The sequence below is a fragment of the Dendrobates tinctorius genome, unplaced genomic scaffold (assembly GCF_039654945.1).
Source record: "Dendrobates tinctorius isolate UK_male_01 unplaced genomic scaffold, ASM3965494v1 ptg000049l, whole genome shotgun sequence".
Classification (NCBI taxonomy): domain Eukaryota; kingdom Metazoa; phylum Chordata; class Amphibia; order Anura; family Dendrobatidae; genus Dendrobates; species Dendrobates tinctorius.
The window spans coordinates 1,307,752-1,328,169 of record NW_027361717.1 but is presented as its reverse complement, the minus strand read 5'-3'; the positions used below and the strand labels follow the sequence as shown (position 1 = coordinate 1,328,169).

Sequence of the window (20,418 nt, the reverse complement as noted above, 5' to 3'; positions counted from 1 at the left end):
GCAGGAGGGAACACGCAGGATACAAGAGTGTGTAAAGCGTGGACACAGGTGCATGCTGGGTATAGGATAATGAAGGGCATGTACATGGGGGTTATGCAGGGTTCAGGAAAGTACAGGGCGTGTACACGGAGGTTTCACTGGGTACTGGTTAGTGCAGGGCACTACACTGGGGCACGCTGGGTATAGGAGTGCATATGGCATGCTCTGAGAAGCACGCCCAGGTACGAGGCAAAGCAGAGAGCGTGCTGGGAAGCACGCCTGAGCACAAGGCAGAGCAGAGGGCATGCTGGGAAGCACACCTGGGTGCAAGGCAAAGCAGGGGGTGTGCTAAGAAGCACGGCAAAGCACAAGGCAGGAGCAGAGCATGTGCTAAGAAGCACGACAGAGCACAGGCAGGGGACCTGATTACAGAGAGTGGCCAAGCAGGGACCATGCAGTCCTAGCAAGGAAGCACAACAATAATCAGGCACCTCCTACAGGAAGAGGCAGCCTGATATAGGGCAAGAGCGCTGGGACTTCAGGTTCAGGTCTTCCAGAACCATAGAGATGGCACGGCTGCAGTCAGGGCAGAGAGGAGAGTGCATGTGCGCTTAGCAAAGCTGGGCAGCCATAGGATCAAGTGCGAGAGGTGCACCGACGGGAACCTCAGAGCGGTCGCGGCACCAGAAGTGGTGATGTCGGGCCCTGAGTCCCGGCCCCAGGTGGGAGGGGCATGACACAAAGATCTGTCTAAGGACACCAGGGACAAAATTGTAGACATGAACAAGACTGGGATGGGCTGCATCTTGGTGAGAAGGCAACAACTATTGGCGTAATTGGCACAATTATTAGAATATGGAAGAAACACAAGATAGCTATCAATCTTCCTCAGTCTGGGGCTCCATGCAAGATAGTGGGGTAATGATAATTCTGAGAAAAGTCAGGAATCAGCCCAGAACTCTACGGGAGGACCTGGTCAATTGTGGAGGACTGGGACCACAGTCTCAAACATCACCGTTAGTAGCACACTACGCTGTCATGGATTGAAATCCTGCAACAAACCTCATTCCCTCAGTAAGACCACTGAAGATGGGTTTTAGCTGGGTCTTCGAGCATGACAATGACACAAAACACAAAGCCAGGGCAACTAAGAGGTAGAATTGTAAGAAGTATTCCAAGGTCATGGAATGGGCAAGCCAGTCTCCAAACCTGAACCCAATAGAAAATCTTTGGCGGGAGCTGAAACTCAGTGTTGCCCAGCTACAGCCCTGAAATCTGAAAGATCTGGAGACAATCTGTATAGAGGAGTGGGCCAAAATCCCTGCTGCAATGTGTGCAAACTTGGTCAACAACTACAGGAAAAATTTGTATTCTGTAATTGCGAACAAAGGTTTATGTACCAAACATTAAGTTTTTTTCTATTGTATCAAATACTTATTTCATGTATTAAAATGCAAATTATGTAAAAATCATACAATGTGATTTGCTAGATTTTTTTCCATTCTGTCTCTCACAGTAGAAGAGGTTGCAGAGTATATTTTTTAGTATATATATATATAGATATAGACAGGTGGATAGATATACTCCACTGTCTCATGTAGAACTAGCATTGTTTCCATTGTTTACCTCCATATACTGCACTAATGACAGTAATCTCTACTCTCCATCTGAAATAATCAGAGAGAGACAGATATATGGAGCACGAGGCTGACAGGTCTCAGGGCGCTGGTAAATGTAATCCTATGCTGCTCCTGTCGGGTGCTTCTAGAGAGGATTAAAGCATGGGAAGCAGGGTAACCCGATCGCAGGGGAGCGCAAAGGAAAGGGAGAAGCTTGAAAGGTTTTCTTCTTTATTAAGTTCCACTACGCGTTTTGACGGATAACCTCCGTCTTCATCAGGTGGCTGCTTCCCTCTACTCTCCATCTGTCATTTCGTAGTTATATAAATGTTTTATTATTTTGTGGCATAAGTTGCTCCTGTTGCCAGAATCTGGCTGCTACTTCTCTACCCCCAAAACTACGCCCTTAATCTTCAATGAGCATGTGTAATCTACACATAAATAAGAGAACTAGGAGAGAATAAAAAGTGTTCTAGAGAGAAAGCTGTCGAAAGAAAGAAAGGATAGGATTTGCAGCATCTTATTTAGTCTACTGAATCATTGTTTTATAGCTTATACTAATATATTTTATTGAAATTATTACATCTTTTTATATCTCCAGACCATCCAGAATACTGTAGATATAGATGTGTTCTTGTAGCCTTTGATTTTATTGGCCTTTTGCTTGTTTCTGGGAACTTCCTGTGGAATGTAAAATATGTACTGCGTGCTCTAGGTACATCCAGGTCACTTCACTTCTGCTCTTCCTCCCCTCTCACAGCACGCAATCTCAGAGAGCAACTGCAGCTCCATCTCCCTCCTTTCTCTTTTGCAATCTTAACAATAGATGTTGGTTGGGGTTTGAAGATTTACAATAAACCTACAGGATGCCATTTTACCTTTTTATGATATAATGCAAAGCTTTATGCCCTTCTGATCAATGCACAAAAAAATAGTTGCTATTCAAAGGTATTTGCAATGGAAAAAAAAGCAAGAGCAATTAGCAAAACTCCATACATTAAAAATACTTCAATGTTGTATAAAATGTTTCATAGAGTAGAGAAATGCCCTTGAAATTTTTACTGCATGTAGTTATGTATGAATAGTTACAATATGTGCTGTATGCATTTCTAAAGAATAATTGTCATGCACTCGATTTTTCTATATTTTAATGCACGATTATATATATAATTAAATCCATTTTAATATTACATTTGAAACATAGCCCTCACAGGCAGTTTTATATTAGCTATGAAACTGGATGAAGTTCGTGACCTTTCATTCTCACCACACAGCATTACTCTACGAGTCTAGCCTACAGACTTAGGTGACTGAATTAAGCCCTAAGATATCATGATCTGTCATGTTCTCCAACCATTGCCTTAATTTCCCATCACTTATGCTTAATTTTACTATTTTCCTTTTAACATGGCTAGACCTTTGCATTAAACTTTCAAACCCAATATCATCGTAGTCACTGAGTCTTTATGACTCTTATACAGTTATAATAATAATAATATAATAATCTTTATTTATATAGCGCCAACATATTCCGCAGCGCTTTACAGTTTAACAGTTTCAAAACACAAGTCATAAGTAACAACGCTAACAATGCAATAATTAAAGCAAAATAAGACGAAATAAGACGACCCTGCTCGTGAGAGCGTACAATCTACAATGAGGTGAGGGAGATACAGAGTACAGGTGTGTATTTACAATGGTGTATTTACAATGAAGGTCCAGCCATCTTGCAGGAGTGAAGGATGGATGGAGATAGTGAATGGGCTACGCACGCACACTTACACAGAGAATGACTTTGATTAGTGAATGTGATAGGCCGCTCTGAACAGGTGTATTTTGAGGGAGCGCCTAAAACTATGCAAATTGTGGATAGTCCTGATTTCTTGGGGTAGAGCATGCCAGAGGATAGGAGCAGCACGGGAGAAGTCTTGGAGTCGGGAGTGGGAGGTACGGATTAGTGCAGAGGTTAGTCGAAAGTCATTTGCAGAGCGCAGCGATCGGCTAGGCCGATAGACAGAAATGAGAGAAGAGATGTAAGGGGGTGCCGCACTGTGGAGAGCTTTGTGGGTGAGAACAAGTACTTTGAATTGGATCCTATAATGAATGGGCAGCCAATGTAAGGACTGGCGAAGAGCGGACGCGTCCGAGTACCGATTACCCAGATGGACGATCCTGGCTGCTGCATTGAGTATGGACTGGAGAGGGGATAGTCGAGTGACGGGGAGGCCAATTAATAGAGCGTTGCAGTAATCCAGGCGAGAGTGGATCAATGCAACAGTGAGGGTTTTTGTTGTTTCCATAGTGAGAAAAGGGCGGATTCTAGAGATGTTCTTTAGGTGTAAGCGGCAAGAGCGGGCAAGGGATTGTATATGGGATGTAAAGGAGAGATTGGTGTCAAACATAACACCCAGACAGCGCACCTGCTGCCGGGGTGTTATTGTGGTACCACCCACGGAGAAGGAAATGTCAGATTTAGGGAGGTTAGTAGACGGTGGGAGCAGAAGAAGTTCAGTTTTGGAGAGGTTGAGTTTCAGATAGAGAGCGGACATGATATTGGAGACTGCGGACAGACAGTCACTGGCGTTCTGTAGTACAGCGGGGGTAAGGTCGGGGGAAGACGTGTATAGTTGTGTGTCATCAGCATAAAGATGGTACTGAAAGCCAAATCTGCTGATTGTCTGTCCAATTGGGGCCGTGTAGAGAGAGAAAAGAAGGGGGCCAAGGACTGAGCCCTGAGGTACCCCGACAGCAAGAGGAAGAGGAGATGACGTGGAGCCAGAGAACAAAACACTGAAGGAGCGGTCAGAGAGATAGGAAGAGAACCAGGAGAGTGCAGTGTCCTTAATGCCTAGTGACTGGAGCCTAGAGAGTAGGAGATGGTGGTCAACAGTATCGAAAGCTGCAGATAGGTCAAGAAGAATGAGTAGAGAGTGGTCACCGTTACGTTTTGCTGTCAGAAGGTCATTGGTCACTTTGATGAGTGCAGTTTCAGTCAAATGTAGGGGCGGAAGCCGGACTGTGAAGGGTCTAGAAGGGAGTGAATGGAGAGGTAACGGGTAAGGCGGGAGTAAACTAGGCATTCCAAAAGTTTAGAGATGAAGGGGAGATTGGAGACTGGTCTGTAGTTGTTTGTGCAGGATGGGTCGAGAGCAGGTTTCTTTAGTAGTGGAGTAACGATGGCGTGTTTGAAGGAGGATGGGAAAATGCCCGAGGAGAGGGAGAGATTAAAGATTGTAGTTAGGTGGGTTGTGACGACTGGAGAGAGAGACTGGAGGAGATGTGAGGGAATGGGGTCGGTAGTGCATGTAGTCGGACGAGAAGAAGAGAGGAGTCTGGAGACTTCTTCTGTTATGGGATCAAATGTGGAGAGTGAGCCAGGGGAGATGTAGGAAGGGATGGGAGTCACAGCACTTGGTGGTTGGGAGCAGATTTCTTGACGGATATTATCTATTTTTTCTGTAAAGTGGGAGGCCAGGTCATCAGCACAAATGTCTGTGATAGGGGCTTGTGCTTTTGGCCTGAGGAGGGAGTGAAAAGTGTCAAAAAGTTTCTTGGGGTTGTTGGCTAGTGAGGAGATCAGGGTGGTGAAGTAGGTCTGTTTGGCAAGGTGAAGGGCAGCGTTATAGGTTCTTAACATAAATTTGAAGTGGATGAAGTCTTCAGGTGTGTGGGTTTTTCTCCATAGGCGTTCAGCACTCCTGGAGCATCGCTGGAGAAGTTGAGTTTGCGATGTGAGCCAGGGCTCTTTTACTCTGTGTTAGGAGGTTCTGAGGGTGAGGGGAGCTACTTGGTCAAGGGTGCTTCTAAGAGTGTCATTGTAGTGATGAACAGCCAGATTAGGACAGGAGAGAGAGGAGATTGGGGACAGAGATGAGTGTAGGGAATCTGAAAGTGTCTGAGGGTTAATAGCTTGTAGATTTCTGACTGTGTGGTAGGTAGGAATGAGCTGGGGTGGGCGAGGATTTGTGAGCGTGAAGGAGAGAATGTTGTGGTCAGAGAGTGGAAGCGGTGAGTTGTTTAGGTGGGAGATTGAACAGAGCCGGCAGAAGACCAGATCAAGGGTGTTACCGTCCTTATGTGTCTCAGAGGTTGAAAGCTGTGAGAGGCCTAGAGAGGTGGTTAGTGATAGAAGCTGGGATGCAGATGTGGAATTAGGGCTGTTAATGGGGATGTTGAAGTCTCCCAGGATGAGGGTTGGTAGTTCTGAGGACATGAAGTGTGGCAGCCAGGCTGAAAAGTGGTCAAGGAAGAGGGTGGGTGAGCCTGGGGGCCGGTATATGACCGCTACCCTGAGGGAGAGGGGACGGAAGAGCCTGATGGTGTGGACCTCAAAAGAAGGGAATAAGAGTGATGGGACTGGGGGGATGACCTGGAAAGTGCATTGTGGGGACAGGAGTATGCCAACTCCACCACCAGGTCTGTTTGTGGGACCTCTACAGTTCTCTTGTATATGTAGTATTTGGTGTTCAATTATGCCCAATGACTCCATTTATTCTTATTTTAGATCGCGCTGGTAACTGTGAGCCACAAATTCTCCCTGACTCAGTCCCTTATCTGCACTATCCTAGACATCAGAACGCTGTCAGCTTCTTGTAGAAAGGCAGTGGCATTGCCTACTATTGGGTCCATGTGCAACAAATATATCAGCACTAAGATTAACCCCTTTAGTTTTTTAAAGGGGTTATCCACGATTATTATTATTTTTCACTGCGGGCTAAAGAAATAACAGGCAGATAGTTATTAACTACCTGCCTGATGTGCCTGGCACCGATCTCTGCCGGTACAGAGTGGTAATAAATAGACTGCTATTGCCGGCTATTCCGCAGCCTGTCGTTCACTCAGCTCTGTTGGTGGGGCATGACTGCTGACATCATACTGATTGACAGCAAGCTCCCTGCTGCCTAACTGCGGGGAGCTGGTTGTCAATCATCATGACGATGACAGTCGCTCTCCATTGACATCGCAGCTCGGAAGAAGAACTGTTTGGGTTGACATGGAACAGCTGAATCGATGGCAGGAAAGGTCAGCAACCGCTCTGAGCTGGTGTCGGTTTAAACAGGCAGGTGGTTGCCTCTGTTAGCAACTACCTGTCTATTAGCTGTTAGGCCCATAATAAAAAAAATGGTCCAGGACAACCCTTGTAATTTTTATAGAATTTTATTTGGTGTTATGTTCAATTGCTCCGATTCTCCTTTTAGGCTCCTTCATCACCTTCCTCGCCTACAATTCAAGAACCCAAATATGAAAAGAGATGGATGGATGAACTTTCAATTCCTTTAATAATGGCTAGAATTTCAAGGTTCAAGGCTTCTACAGTAAAGTTAAGGTTTGTAATGCAATAATCATGTTTGTCCTCTAAATGCTTCCATGAGAAATGCAATTCCATTCTGTATACTTTCAATGTTAGAAAATTCCCTTCTTCACCCACAACTTACACCAAACTAAAATTAAAGAACAGAACCTCAACATTAATTCACTGTTCTGTCAAATAATTTTAGCTCTTTGGGTCAATTTTATTCTACAGTACTACAGTGTAGATTTTTTTTATGTAAATTGAATAAATTAAAATATCTAAAATTGTATACAAAATTTTAAACATTTATTATCTTACCAATAAAAAAAATCAAAACATGGAAACATGTCAATGTGGACAAAGCGGACAATCAATTTATGCAGAGTGCACCACAAATTTTAAACAATGTCAAATGCCAGAAGGGTGCTACAAAATGCAATAAAACTACCATGATAAAAAACAAAGACAAGAGAGAAAAGGGCTACAAGATGATGCGCACCATAAAAATATACAAAATATTTATTGAGGCAAAATGGGTAAACATCTAAAAACAGTTAAAAGATCTAATAGCCCCACCAAAGCCCAATGTAAATGTATAAATACATGATTAAAGCAGAATACTCCAAAATTACAATAATGCTAATACAAGTTCACCTGTCACCAGGTACGGACTGGGACTAAAATTCATCCCTGGCATTTGAAATTACATAGGTCCATGCTGTCCTCGTCCCCAAGCACCAGTTGGGATATATTATCCTGGATGGAGGAAAGCAAGAATTACTACAAGACCAATATTTCTAACTATAATCATTGCCTGCTGGGGTAAGTGAGGGAGTCAGTGACTTTGTGCTCCGCCAAAACTCTTAACAGTATGGGTGTCTTCAGTACACCGATTCTGTTAACAATGTAGCAGACAAGGTGACCCATGACCAGACAGGCCCTACTGGCATTTGCCAGAATTGCCAGATGGCCAATCCGACCTTGCCTGTCACTTAAGGTATGTGGACATATGGTTAATAAACCATGCAGCCTAATTGCATAATCAGACCAAGCTACAAGGAAAATAGAGCAATGTATGACTAGTGTTGAGCGATACCTTCCGATATCGGGAAATATTGGATCGGATTGGATCAGACCGATACCCCAAAAATATCGGATATCGCTGATTCCGATACCGGAAACCAATGCAAGTCAATGGGACACAAATATCGGAATGAAAATAAACCCTTACTTTCCTTGTAGGTTAATTCTACATGAAAGAAAGCAACTAAGAATAATGTAGAATGTATTGGGGGAGGTGGAGGAGACATTAAAGGCATAGAGGTTTAGCCCAATCAAATGGAATAGCAGGAATTAATTTTTTTTTAAGACGTTCGGAGTTACAAAGATATTGACTATGTTAAAGGGGTTGTGTAGCAATAGAGGGAGATGTTCAGAAAAGGCACATGTTGGCGGAGTGTTGGAACGGAGTGCTTCATCTAGCTTGGAGGTTGACTGAGCCCCTGACCCAGAGGACATGGCATGGATGCGGGCACCTGTATGCACAACAGACTGTGAGTAAAGCTTTGGAACTACATGCCCTGGTGTCCTCCAGTTATTCCTGTGCCAACACACTCAGCACTGCTACATCTCTGTGCCTGGCACTGCACCATCTGCATCTCTTCACTACCTCTCCATCTACACTGCCCTGGGACTACAGCCCTACCTGTGGAGGGCCACAACATCAAAGCTGCACCACAATATCTGTCCCAGAGGATCTGTCTGCAGCGTCGACTTAACATCTTCATTGCCGAACACCACAGGTGGCGTCATGAATCATTCACTCATAAACTTTAATCATCACACATTCAACATTTCCCTTTTACAATGGACGCCCAGGGCCACGGATCGGGTCACAGATACCGTTACATCTCCCATTGAAACCAACAGGCCCGGTACCAAGTACCCCACCAGCCCTGGCGGGCAATCCAACTTGGCAGAAATACATAACAGAACAAGTTGACCGGGCTTTTCACATAATCTCAGTGCATATCTAGGCTGCAGAATGCTGACAATAAGTAATTTACCTTCTGTGGCATGTCTGCACGGTTTCCAAGATATCATCTCTTGCTTCTAAGATAAACGTCTAGGGGGGGGTGTTCTGGCATTGAAATGAGAACTGGTCTTTTCCTCCTCCCTCACTAGCTTCACTTTCCATAGATCACTGTTCAGCGTGTGTCTGGGGGAGGAGCAGCTGGGTGGGCTGCTCGCAGCCAATCACAGCCATGCCATTAGTTAACATGCCTAACATGGATAACAGGATGTGCCCACACTTCTTAGGATTGCTAATTGGCTGAATCAAATCAAACTGGCTCATAGCATTATGGGAACTTCCGATTCCGGTATTCGATATGCAAAAAGTATTGGAACTCAGTATCGGAATTCCGATACCGCGAATATCGGAATATCGGCCGATACCCGATATTTGCAGTATCGGAATGCTCAACCCTATGCATGACCCAACACATGGAGGAATGCAAGACACAAAAGCAGTCATGAATAATAATGTCAGTGTCTAGGAATAAGTAATAGACCTGCCCCATATATGGCCTAAGCAAATAGCAATTTGAATGAAAGCTATCCAGAGACGGTGTTTCTCGTGCTGTCATACAGAAGACACCATGGGAAACGCCGGATGTTCGGGCCCAACATTCATTTCAAAGGGGACCGGGTTCGAGTTCGAGTACCGTTCTGGCACCCGAACCAAACTTTTTTTTAAAGTTCGGTCTAATCTAACGGATCCAAACATCCATGGGTCCGCTCAACACTATTTATGAGGAATTAAAAAATGTAATAAAACAGGCATATCAAGGTGACTTTCACTGTGTACAATATAATGCTGTGCTCCAAGAAATATTGCCACCGAATTTAAACCATGCCATGCCGATAAATTAATACTATCCATAAAGGTTATGCTTTGTAAACTGAAAAAATAAAAATGATAGTAATTTGTCTTGTATAAAAAATGAGATTAAAAGGAATGTCAACTATTCGGACAACCCCCTTCTCTCAATATGCTTCCAGGCAGTAAAATAACTCATAATCAACTTTGGTGCCTGCGCCGTTCCAGCACTGGCTCTCCGGAGATTGCATAACATTGCTATATCACGCATTTCCTGCAGCAAATCAGAGTTGCCTTCACTCTCTCTTCCTTCAGACAAATCAAGACATTTGGAGGAAGTGAAAGTGGCTGATGTTCTCTCACATCTTCCTGATGTCAGTTACGTTTATAGGAGAGGAAAATTAAGTCAGCAATGATTGGTCACAAGAATTGATTGACAAAACAATGTCACATTATTCCCAGGAGAGCTACTGCTGCCACCGAAGGAACAGCCTTGGCATTGGAGGTGAATATACAGTGGGTTCGGAAAGTATTCAAACTCATTTAAATTTTTCACTCTTTGTTTCATTGCAGCCATTTGGTAAATGCAAAAAAAGTTCATTTTTTTCTCATTAATGTACACTCTGCACCCCATCTTGACCGATAAAATCCAGAAATGTAGAAATTTTTGCAAATTTATAAAAAAAGGAAAAACTGAAATATCACATGGTCGTAAGTATTCAGACCCTTTGCTCAGACACTCATATTTAAGTTTCATGCTGTCCATTTCCTTGTGATACTCCTTGATATGGTTCTACTCCTTCACTGGACTCCAGCTGTGTTTAATTAAACTGATAGAACTTGATTTGTAAAGGCACACACCTGTCTATATAAGACCTCCAGCTCGCAGTGCATGTCAGACCAAATGAGAATCATGAGGTCAAAGGAACGGGCCAAGGAGCTCAGAGACAGAATTGTCGCAAGGCACAGATCTGGCCAAGGTTACAAAAGAATTTCTGCAATACTCAAGGTTCCTAAGAGCACAGTGGCCTCCATAATCCTTAAATGGAAGAAGTTTAGGACCACCAGAAGTCTTCCTAGACCTGGCCATCCAGCCAAACTGAGAAATCATGGGAGAAGAGCCTGGGTGAGAGAGAGAAGTAAAGAAGAACCCCAAGATCACTGTGGCTGAGCTCCACAGATGCAGTAGGGAGATGGGAGATAGTTCCACAAAGTCAGCTATCACTGCAGCCCTCCATCAGTCGGACCTTTTTGGCAGAGTGGCCCAACGGAAGTTTCTCCTCAGTGCCAGACATATGAAAGCCTGCATAGAGTTTCTAAAAAAAATACATGATGGACTCCCAGACTATGAGAAAAAAGATTCTCTGGTGTGATGAGACAAAGATAGAACTTTTTGGTGAAAATTTTAAGCGGTGTGTGTTTTGAAAACCAGGCACTGCTTATCACCTGTCCAATACGATCCCAACAGTGAAACATGGTGGTGATAGCATCATGCTAAGGGGGGTGTTTTTAGCTGCAGGGACAAGACGACTGGTTGCAATTGAAGGAAACATGAATGCGGCCAAGTACAGAGATATCTTGGATGAAAACCTCTTCCAGAGTGCTCTGCATCTCTGACTTGGCCAAAGGTTCACTTTCCAACAAGACAATGACTCTAAGCACACAGCTGAAATAATAAAGGAGTGGCTTCAGAACAACTTTGTAACCATTCTTGACTGGCCCAGCCAAGGCCCTGACCTAAACCCAATTGAGCATCTCTGGCGAGACCTGAAAATGGCTGTTCACCAACATTCACCATCCAACCTGATGGAACTGGAGAGGATCTGCAAGGAAGAATTGCAGAGGATCCCCAAGTCCAGGTGTGAAAAAGTTGTTCCATCATTCTCAAGAAGACTCATGGCTATACTAGCTCAAAAGGGTGCTTCTACTCAATACTGAGCAAAGGGTCTGAATACTTATGACCATGTGATATTTCAGCTTTTCTTTTTTAATAAATTTGCAAAAATTTCTACATTTCTGTTTTTTTTCCGTAAAGATGGGGTGCAGAGTGTACATTAAAGAGAAAAAATGAACTTTTTTGCATTTACCAAATGGCTGCAATGAAACCAAGAGTGAAAAATTTAAAGGGGTCTGAACACTTTCCGAACCTACTGTAAGTATTAGGCTGGGGTCACACTAACCGACGAGAAATACGGTCCGTATTTTACATGCGTAATACGGAGAAATGCCCCTAAATAGTGTTCCGTATGTCATCCGTAATCAAGATGTGGTCGTGTATTTTGCGCATATAAGCATCCGTATGTAATCCGTATGGCATCCGTATGCCGAGATTATCTCGCAGGCTTGCAAATTGGACATATAATGGATCCCTATGACAGGATAAAACCCAAAACGAAAGAATAGATATATACACATAGAATACATATATATATATATACACATACATGTCATTGAGACACACATGCAGTATATATATATATATATATATATATATATATATATACTAGCTGAAGAGCCCGGCGCTGCCCGGTCATAGTAACTAACTGTGGTTAGTTATAGCAAATTATAATTATCCTCCATCCCATAGTCCCGTGCCCATATACCCATCATACATATCCTCCATCCCATAGTCGAGTGCCCATATACCCATCATACATCCTTCATCTCATAGTCCCATGCCCATATTCCCATCATACATATCCTCCATCCCATAGTCCCTTGCCTATATACCCATCATACATATCCGCCATCCCATAGTCCCGTGCCCATATACCCGTCATACATATCCTCCATCCCATAGTCCCGTGCCCATATACCCATCACACATCCTCCATCCAATAGTCAACCATTATGACATCATAATGAGCGGCGGCAGGGCTTGCAACCTATGATGACATCAGCGTCGCCATGGCAACAATTGTGACATCATAATGAGGGACGGGGCTTGATACACACACACTGTTTCCCCAGTATGCAAATAGGGGCATTATGACATCACAATGAGGGGCGGGGCTTGACGCACGCACACTTTTTCCCCAGTATGTAGACAGGGGCAAAATTGTTTGGTGAATTGGAACGCGCGGGGTTAAAATTTCACCTCACAACATAGCTTAGGACGCTCTCCAGACGTGCGACTGTGCCAAATTTTGTGGCTGTAGCTGCGACGGTGCGAATGCCGATCCCGGACATACACACACACATACATACACACACACATACATACATACATACATACATACATACATACACACTTTGAGCTTTATATATTAGATTTACATTTCATAGAGTTTTACATAGTAGAATAGCCACTAATTCAATTGCCGGCGTCTGTAAAATCATTCCCAAACCCAACATGAAATGACACATGGTTTACATACAGTAAACCATTTCATTTCATGTATTTTTTTATATGTCCCTGACTAATAATTAAAGTAGGGTTTGTGTGTAAAATTTGGGATGGCTAGGTGTTAAATTAAGGGGTTAATTTGTTGGAAAAAAATGTGTGGGCTCCTGCGGCAAAATTGCAACCAGAGAGGTAAAGCAGGTGAGTGAGGGCAGATTTTAAAAGCCTTGAGAAAGACCTATTATTTTTGGTCCCTCCAGGCTACAAAAATCTGCCCCAGACACCCAAGAAAAGGTGCATCTATAAGATGCACCTTTTCTGGCACTTACCCTCTCTATTCCCATTGCCCTGTAGTGGTGGTTAATGGGTTAATGTCATCTTGCAATTGGATGGTGACAATAATCCGATTAATAATGCAGAGGTGTCAATTTGCCACTTATCCATTATTAACCCTAGACCATTAAACGGTTAAAACACACACACACAAACATTAATTAAAAATTCTTTTAATGAAATAAAGACACCTAGTTTTTGACAAGATTTATTGCTCTGGTAATCCAAAAAACCATCGACCTGTAACAAAAATAAAACAAAAAAACAACCATATCCTTACCTCTCCCCTGCTCAGTCACGTCCACCGCTGCAATCCATCAGAAAGTGTTAAGTGGTTTACACAGGGACCGGTGCTAATGCGACCAGTCCCATGTAAACCACTGCCAGAATGAATTGTTTCAGCTCTGTGCAGCCTCACTGGCTGCCCTGAGATTAACTAATTACCATGGGAAAGTTTCTGACTTTTTTCTCACGCTCATTAGTTCACCTCAGGTCAGCCGGGGACTCTCTCTGACGTCATTGAGCCTGCGTGGTCCCCTGGCTGACCCGAGGTGAACTAATGAGCGTGGGAAAAAATGTGTATTTCTCACAAGTCACACATCTGGTCTGTGTGTAATGCGTTGTTTTTGCGCACCCATAGACTTGCATTGGCGTACTACGGGCATAGTACGCTGATAATCGCAGCATGTTGCGATTGGCATGGACTGTATAATACGGCCGAGAAATATAAATATACGGCTGATGGGAGCTGCCCCATAGAGAATCATTGGTCCATGTGCAATGTGTGGTTTTTACGCCTCTCACTCATCCGTATTTCTCTCTAGTGTCACCCCTTATTATTTCACTGGGTATAAATATAGGAATATTGAACAGGTTTCCTGAATAGTGGACAAACATTTTAACATATGATTATTGTAGTACATCTTTATAAATAACAGATTTTGTTTTTTAATAGACCGAATTCATTTGAACTTCTGGCCCAAGATGGAGTCAGCTCTGGGACTCTCCAATATAACTCCGCACCTGACAGTGCAGACTGGCTTCGAGCAATATCTACAAACATTAGTGACTTAACTGTACAAAATGTAAGTTTATTACCTGTTTTAAATTTACTTGGAGAATTAGATTTATGTGAAATCAATTAAGTAACTGTATTCTTGGGGGTTCCTACTTAATGGATCACCTTACCAAGCAGATAAAGTTCAACATTAACCAATAGGGCTAAGACACTTCCAAGAAACATTTTTGTCTTACTTAAATTTTGTATGTCTTCTTCCTCAGTTTTCTTTTATGGATCATATGTGAAAAACTCCAGCAAAAGACTTCCTCTTTTCACAATTAGAGCATTTTATAGCTCTCATTCATAGCTTTGTACATACAAATGCTCTTTTCACATAAAGTTGCAAAAATAATGCAATGATGGCCTATTTTATTAGGGTGTTATCCCATCTCCACTGTGACTAATTTTCGACTATAAAAGTAATTGTAGTAAAAAATGTAAAATAATCAATGTGAAGTTGACAAGAAGAAAAAAAATCTGCAATTCTGTCCTTGTTGTATTGCATGTTATGGCATTTTTTGACCTGGCAACTTGATTCGGAGGGTCAAATTGATTACAATGATGCAAAATGTGTAGTTTCTTATGTATTTTACTGCTTTAAAAAAAGTATCCTAAATGATTTTGTTTGTATCACACTATATTTTAAGACTCAGATTAATTTTTCAACAATGGAGCTGTGTGAAGACTTGTTACACAGTGTGAGATAGTCTTCATTAGTACCATTTTGAGGTTGATGCAATAATTTTTTGAGTCCCTAAGAGGATAAGAACCTGTGATTCCTTGACGCTGTAATGCTGGAGTATCAATGTAATCAAGCTCCAATTACTGCAGCCATAGGTAGGTGCTGAAGGTAGAACACACTACTTAGCCTGTTCCATACTTGAGGAACCAATTTGTAATGTGAATATTCGTGAGATGTCAGGGGAAAGAATATGATTGATAGAGCTCTGAACCGTCTAACCCTTGACAACCAGCAATTCTGCACTTCATTCCAGTTCTTGGTATGGACAGTGGCTCTTTATTCTCCTGACTGGAGGAGGATATTTTCAAAATTTTACTTTTTGGACAAAATTTTTCTCAGGCAGTTTCCAGTAATTACCCTTGTGGTGGGAATTGTCTGCTTCATAATAACTTCAATGTAACAGATTTGTGGTTGCTCAGTATTCAGGTAAAGGAAAATCCAATGTGTTCTCTGTGGCCTGTGTTGTGGCTACTAATATTTTTGGGAAGTTGGCACTTACTGAAGATGAGTAGATATTCCCGGAGGATCATGTTTGAGTCAAATTTCTGGAAATTTATAGTTTCACACAAATTCGAGATTCAGTTTGAGGTTCTCTAAAAAAAAGATAAAAAATTTTCCCTGCACTATTTTCCACACTACTAAAGCATCAGCAAGCTTGCTAACATCATTTTGTCTCTGCAGGTGTCCCCATAATCCCCTGTGGTGGTCAATAACTGGACCATCACAGATCAGTGGTTACAAGTGGAGCACACTATGGTCAGCAGGGTCCTCTCTCTCTCACCTGTAAATTGTAAGCTCTTATGGTCAGTGGGATCCTTTCTTTCTCTCCATTAAAGTGTAAGATATTATTGTCAGCACTTTGAACCTAGGATAGAAGGAATACATCCCAAATGTAACCACATAAATAGATGCAATTTAAGGCACTACTGAATAAACATGATATAACTGAGAAATTGAGGAACAGATATGAGTGCACTATGAAGTTTATTCAAACACACATAAAAAATGCCTGACATCACCAATGTAGCAGGCCATTTAATTAAAAGAAACTCTATTGATGTCGTCAGGTTCGAGACCGTATTTTCGCTCTCATCCAGCGGTGACAGACAACTGTAGTGCCCAATGGATTGGAACATGCCGATAGATTTTGAAGCAACACCAATATGTTGACAGTTGATCTTTAATATGTACTTCCTTATGTACATTGGGGTTTTATTTTTAGGCTTCTAGATGATATTACAGTTGTTGGTCTCATGTTATAACTTAGGTTAGTGGAGTAGAATAGTCTTATATGTACACGCATAATTTGTTAATCTTTCCTATAAGATTAAGGCTTGAGAGTAGTGATGAGCGAGTTTACTCATTGCTCGGGTTTCTCCGAGCATGCTCGGGTGATCTCCGAGTATTTGGAAGTGCTCGGAGATTTAATTTCTATTGCCTCAGCTTCATGATTTGCAGCTACTTGACAGCCTGTATACATGTGGGAACTCCCTAACAAGCAGGCATTCCTCACATGTATTCAACCTAATGGTATTTTTGATAATATTCTGCCCTACTATTTCTTTGTGGTCATAGATGTCTTACATGTACTCTATTTCATTAAGTTTGTGAACACTTTGATATATCACATGATCTTTATATTTGCTTTTTGTGCCTTAGCAGTTGCTGCCTGGCAGTTGCTGGAACAGCCTACAATCCAGATTTTTAATACCAATAATACCAGTCTTTACCATGTGGTGGTTCTCCTGCTACTGTAAATTATTGTAAAAATTGAGCACCCTAATAAAAATAGATCCATTATCCCTATATCAAGTAAGTGATATAATATGGCATTGTATATTAAAGTGGGACTGTCAGCTCAATATGGTGCTTTACGTAAGGGAAACATATTACTACTAGTGGTTTGTGCTCCTTGTAGCATGGGAATACTCAACCTCCTTCTCCTGCCTTTCTCCGGGTGATTGAGTGTCTGTTTTGTATGCTCCCATCATTAATACCACAAACTCATAAACTATATGCGTGGAATATTCTACCACCCCTCTAAGCAAAAAATGGCACAACGTGTTTTGTGACATTTTGGCTATTAAGACTGTGATTATGTAGTTATAATAATTGGATATTCTTATATCCGTTTGCATATTAATCTGTTTGATCTGATTTCATGAGTTCATGACAAAGCCATTTCCCCGGGTTACTGACTAGGCACATTTTTGGAAGTTATTTTACATGCTCTTTTTAAGGCTCTAAAAATGTTACTTGTTTGAATACTAAAATAACTTTTGCCTCTTTTTTTCGTGATGCATTTATCTCATTTGTACAGGGTGGGCCATATTATATGGATGCAACCTAAATAAAATGGGAATGGTTGGTGATATCAACTTCCTGTCTGTGGCACATTAGTATATGGGAGGGGGAAAACTTTGCAACATGGGTGGTGAACATGGCGGCCATTTTGAAGTTGGCCATTTTGGATCCAACTTTATTTTTTCCAGTGGGGAAAATTTTTTTAAACCACAGTTCCAGGTTACATACAGTATTTGGCATTACTGTAGTGAGGAGAGCCCACTTAATTTACCCGGTGCATTTTCACTTAGCAACATCCATTGATGCTCATTTCTGGAAAACACTGATGGTGTCAAAATCATCACTACACTTATAGATAAAATCCAAAAGGGGTGTAATTTCCAAATTGGGGTCAATTGAGTGGAAAGCAAGTCTATTCTTCTGGCACTTTGGGACTCTGTATATGGAATCTGCAAACTATTCTTGAAAATATGTACTCCAAGAGGAAAACAGCACTTGTTGCCTCCCGATTTGTGTGGCCAAACAATACTGTACAGTCACATAATGGGTATCACCAATGTGATATGGCACCAGCAAACAATTCCAATCAAATCTGAACTCTGATATGGTGCTCCTTGCCTTCTGAGCTTACCATTGTGCATAAATAGTTGTTTTTTTTATCACATATGGGACATTGTTGTACTCGGGATTAATTTTTCTGGGGTCCATTTTCTCCTGTTACCTTTTTGAAAATGAAAAATTAGGGGCTAAAGCAACATTTCTGGGGAAAAAAAGTTATGTTTAAATTTCACACTCCAATGTTTTAAAATTCCGTGAAGAATGTATAAGCTCAAAATGCTCACCACACCTCCAAGATAAATTCCTTGGGGGATGTAATTTTCAAAATGGGGTCACTCGTGGGGGGTTTAGGCATATTAGGGGCTCTGCAAATGCAACATGGCATCTGCTATGTATTCCAGACAATTTTGCACTCTAAAAGTCATATAGCGCTACTTCCCTTCCAAATTAACCTTCGTCCGGCTGAGTAGGTACAATTGTACCTATTCCGTTTTAAAATTGCAATAACTTTTTTTTCGAAAAGCCGTAGAGGGCAGAAATTTCGTGACATCTCTGCAGTTTTGGTCCAGAATATATTGGCCAAATTTCAATAAAATATGTCCACCCCCTTCCGAGATAAGGGGTTGAGATATTTTTGCATCCATAACAAGCTGCATAGGTACAAATGTACCCTCATATATTTTGAATGAAGATAATGCAAGGAAAAAAGAATAATATTTTTTTAATGATAATGCTATTTTATTATTATAAACAAGTAAAAAAACTGTTCATTTACATTATAAAAGAAAATGTAAGAAACTTTTTTATTGATTTTCTTCGCAAGTAATGCATGTTGTCTTTGCTACCGAGTGTTCATCGCAAATGGGTTTCACACAAACCACACAAGACTTTCTAGTCTTACGTTGTTTTCGCCTCAGGTCTCGGCAGACATAGCAACTACCAACAACAGGGGAGGGTCCACGACTACAATGAGGTATTTGAGGGCCAGCTGCTGCTTGCGATGCTACCAGAATGCATCGTTCAAGCACCATTTCTACTGCACCTCGAAGAAAATGGTTTCTCATCATCATTCGGTTTGTACTACGATCTTCAATTGCAGGCTTACACAGCTGATTTGCGAGATTTTTCAGGAACTTTCTTCGTTGATCCTTTGTCCTGAAGCTTGGATTGTGTTCTCTGTAGATGATGTAGGATGCAAACCCAGTGACGTCAATCATATTGTAGAAAAATGCCAGAGGCCAACGTAATGTTCATCGTTTCACAGTGTACTCTCCCAACATTTTATCCATAACATCAACTCCGCCTTTTGTTTTGTTGTAGTATTTTATTATCTCTGGCTTGGCTGCTAGTGTCTCTTCAACTTCTCCCGTCATGTGCATAGATGATAGAAGCACGACTGATTTGTTCTTCTTTGGTACATATGAACAGACTGTTGCATCATGATTGTAGGCAAAATTTGTCGAGTTTACAGGCCTTTCTTTGGCAGGCTGCATGTTGTTAGGTAGGAACCTTTTGTTTTTTCTCACTGTACCAACTAGTGTAATGTTCCAGGAGTTCAATACCTTAGCTAGTTCCATGGTTGTAAAGAAGTTATCGGTGGTGACATTTCTTCCAGAGCCTTTATACGAGCTCACTAGGTCCAATACTGTTCGTTCACCAATGTTTACTTGTCGAGGACCATCAGTTGGTTTCCCAGTGTAGAGCTGACCTTGTAATGGGTAGGTGTTTGACGAGTCACAAGCCCAGAAAATCTTTATGCCATATTTAGCTGGTTTTGAAGGTATATACTGGGTAAATTTAGTATGGCCTCTAAATGGAAATAATTGCTCGTCGACGGTGATACAATTATATGGCTTGTAGGCTCTCTTCAGATTTCTGTTCAGCATTGTCCAGATGTCCCGTATTGGTGCAGCTTTATCTGTTTGCACACGTTCTGCACGTGTATTTTCGTTGCCAAATCTGATAAATCTGAGTATCATCTTGAAGCGGTCACGAGACATGGCTGCACGTATAAGAGGCAGAGCATCAACATTCCATATTTCCTCCAGATTCTCTTTGTTGTCTCTGTGCACACCAGCAGCAATCAGTATGCCCAAAAATGCATGGAGTTCAGTTTCAGTAATTTGCTTGAATGTTTTTTGTGGTGGCAGTTCAGAAGAATCAGTAAAATGTTGTACCAGTTCGTTGTTGTAAGCATCACAAACTCTCTTGGCATTTCGATTCGTTTCTCGTAATATGATGTCACACATCTCGGGAGTCATGATTGACTTGAATATCTCTTTTGCTGTATACAGGTTGCTGCAGGG

The 20,418-nt window shown here is 41.8% G+C and overlaps 1 protein-coding gene across 1 annotated transcript in view; it reads left to right on the top strand.

Moving 5' to 3' along the window:
- The window catches only part of SNTG2 (syntrophin gamma 2), a 977,025-nt gene that overhangs the window by 586,380 nt on the left and 370,227 nt on the right, over window positions 1-20,418 (top strand). Inside the window, exons 9-10 of the mRNA XM_073576436.1 lie at window positions 6,797-6,924; window positions 14,404-14,533. Of these exons, the coding sequence (XP_073432537.1) occupies window positions 6,797-6,924; window positions 14,404-14,533 (258 nt within the window). The remainder of the gene's footprint in view (window positions 1-6,796; window positions 6,925-14,403; window positions 14,534-20,418) is intronic.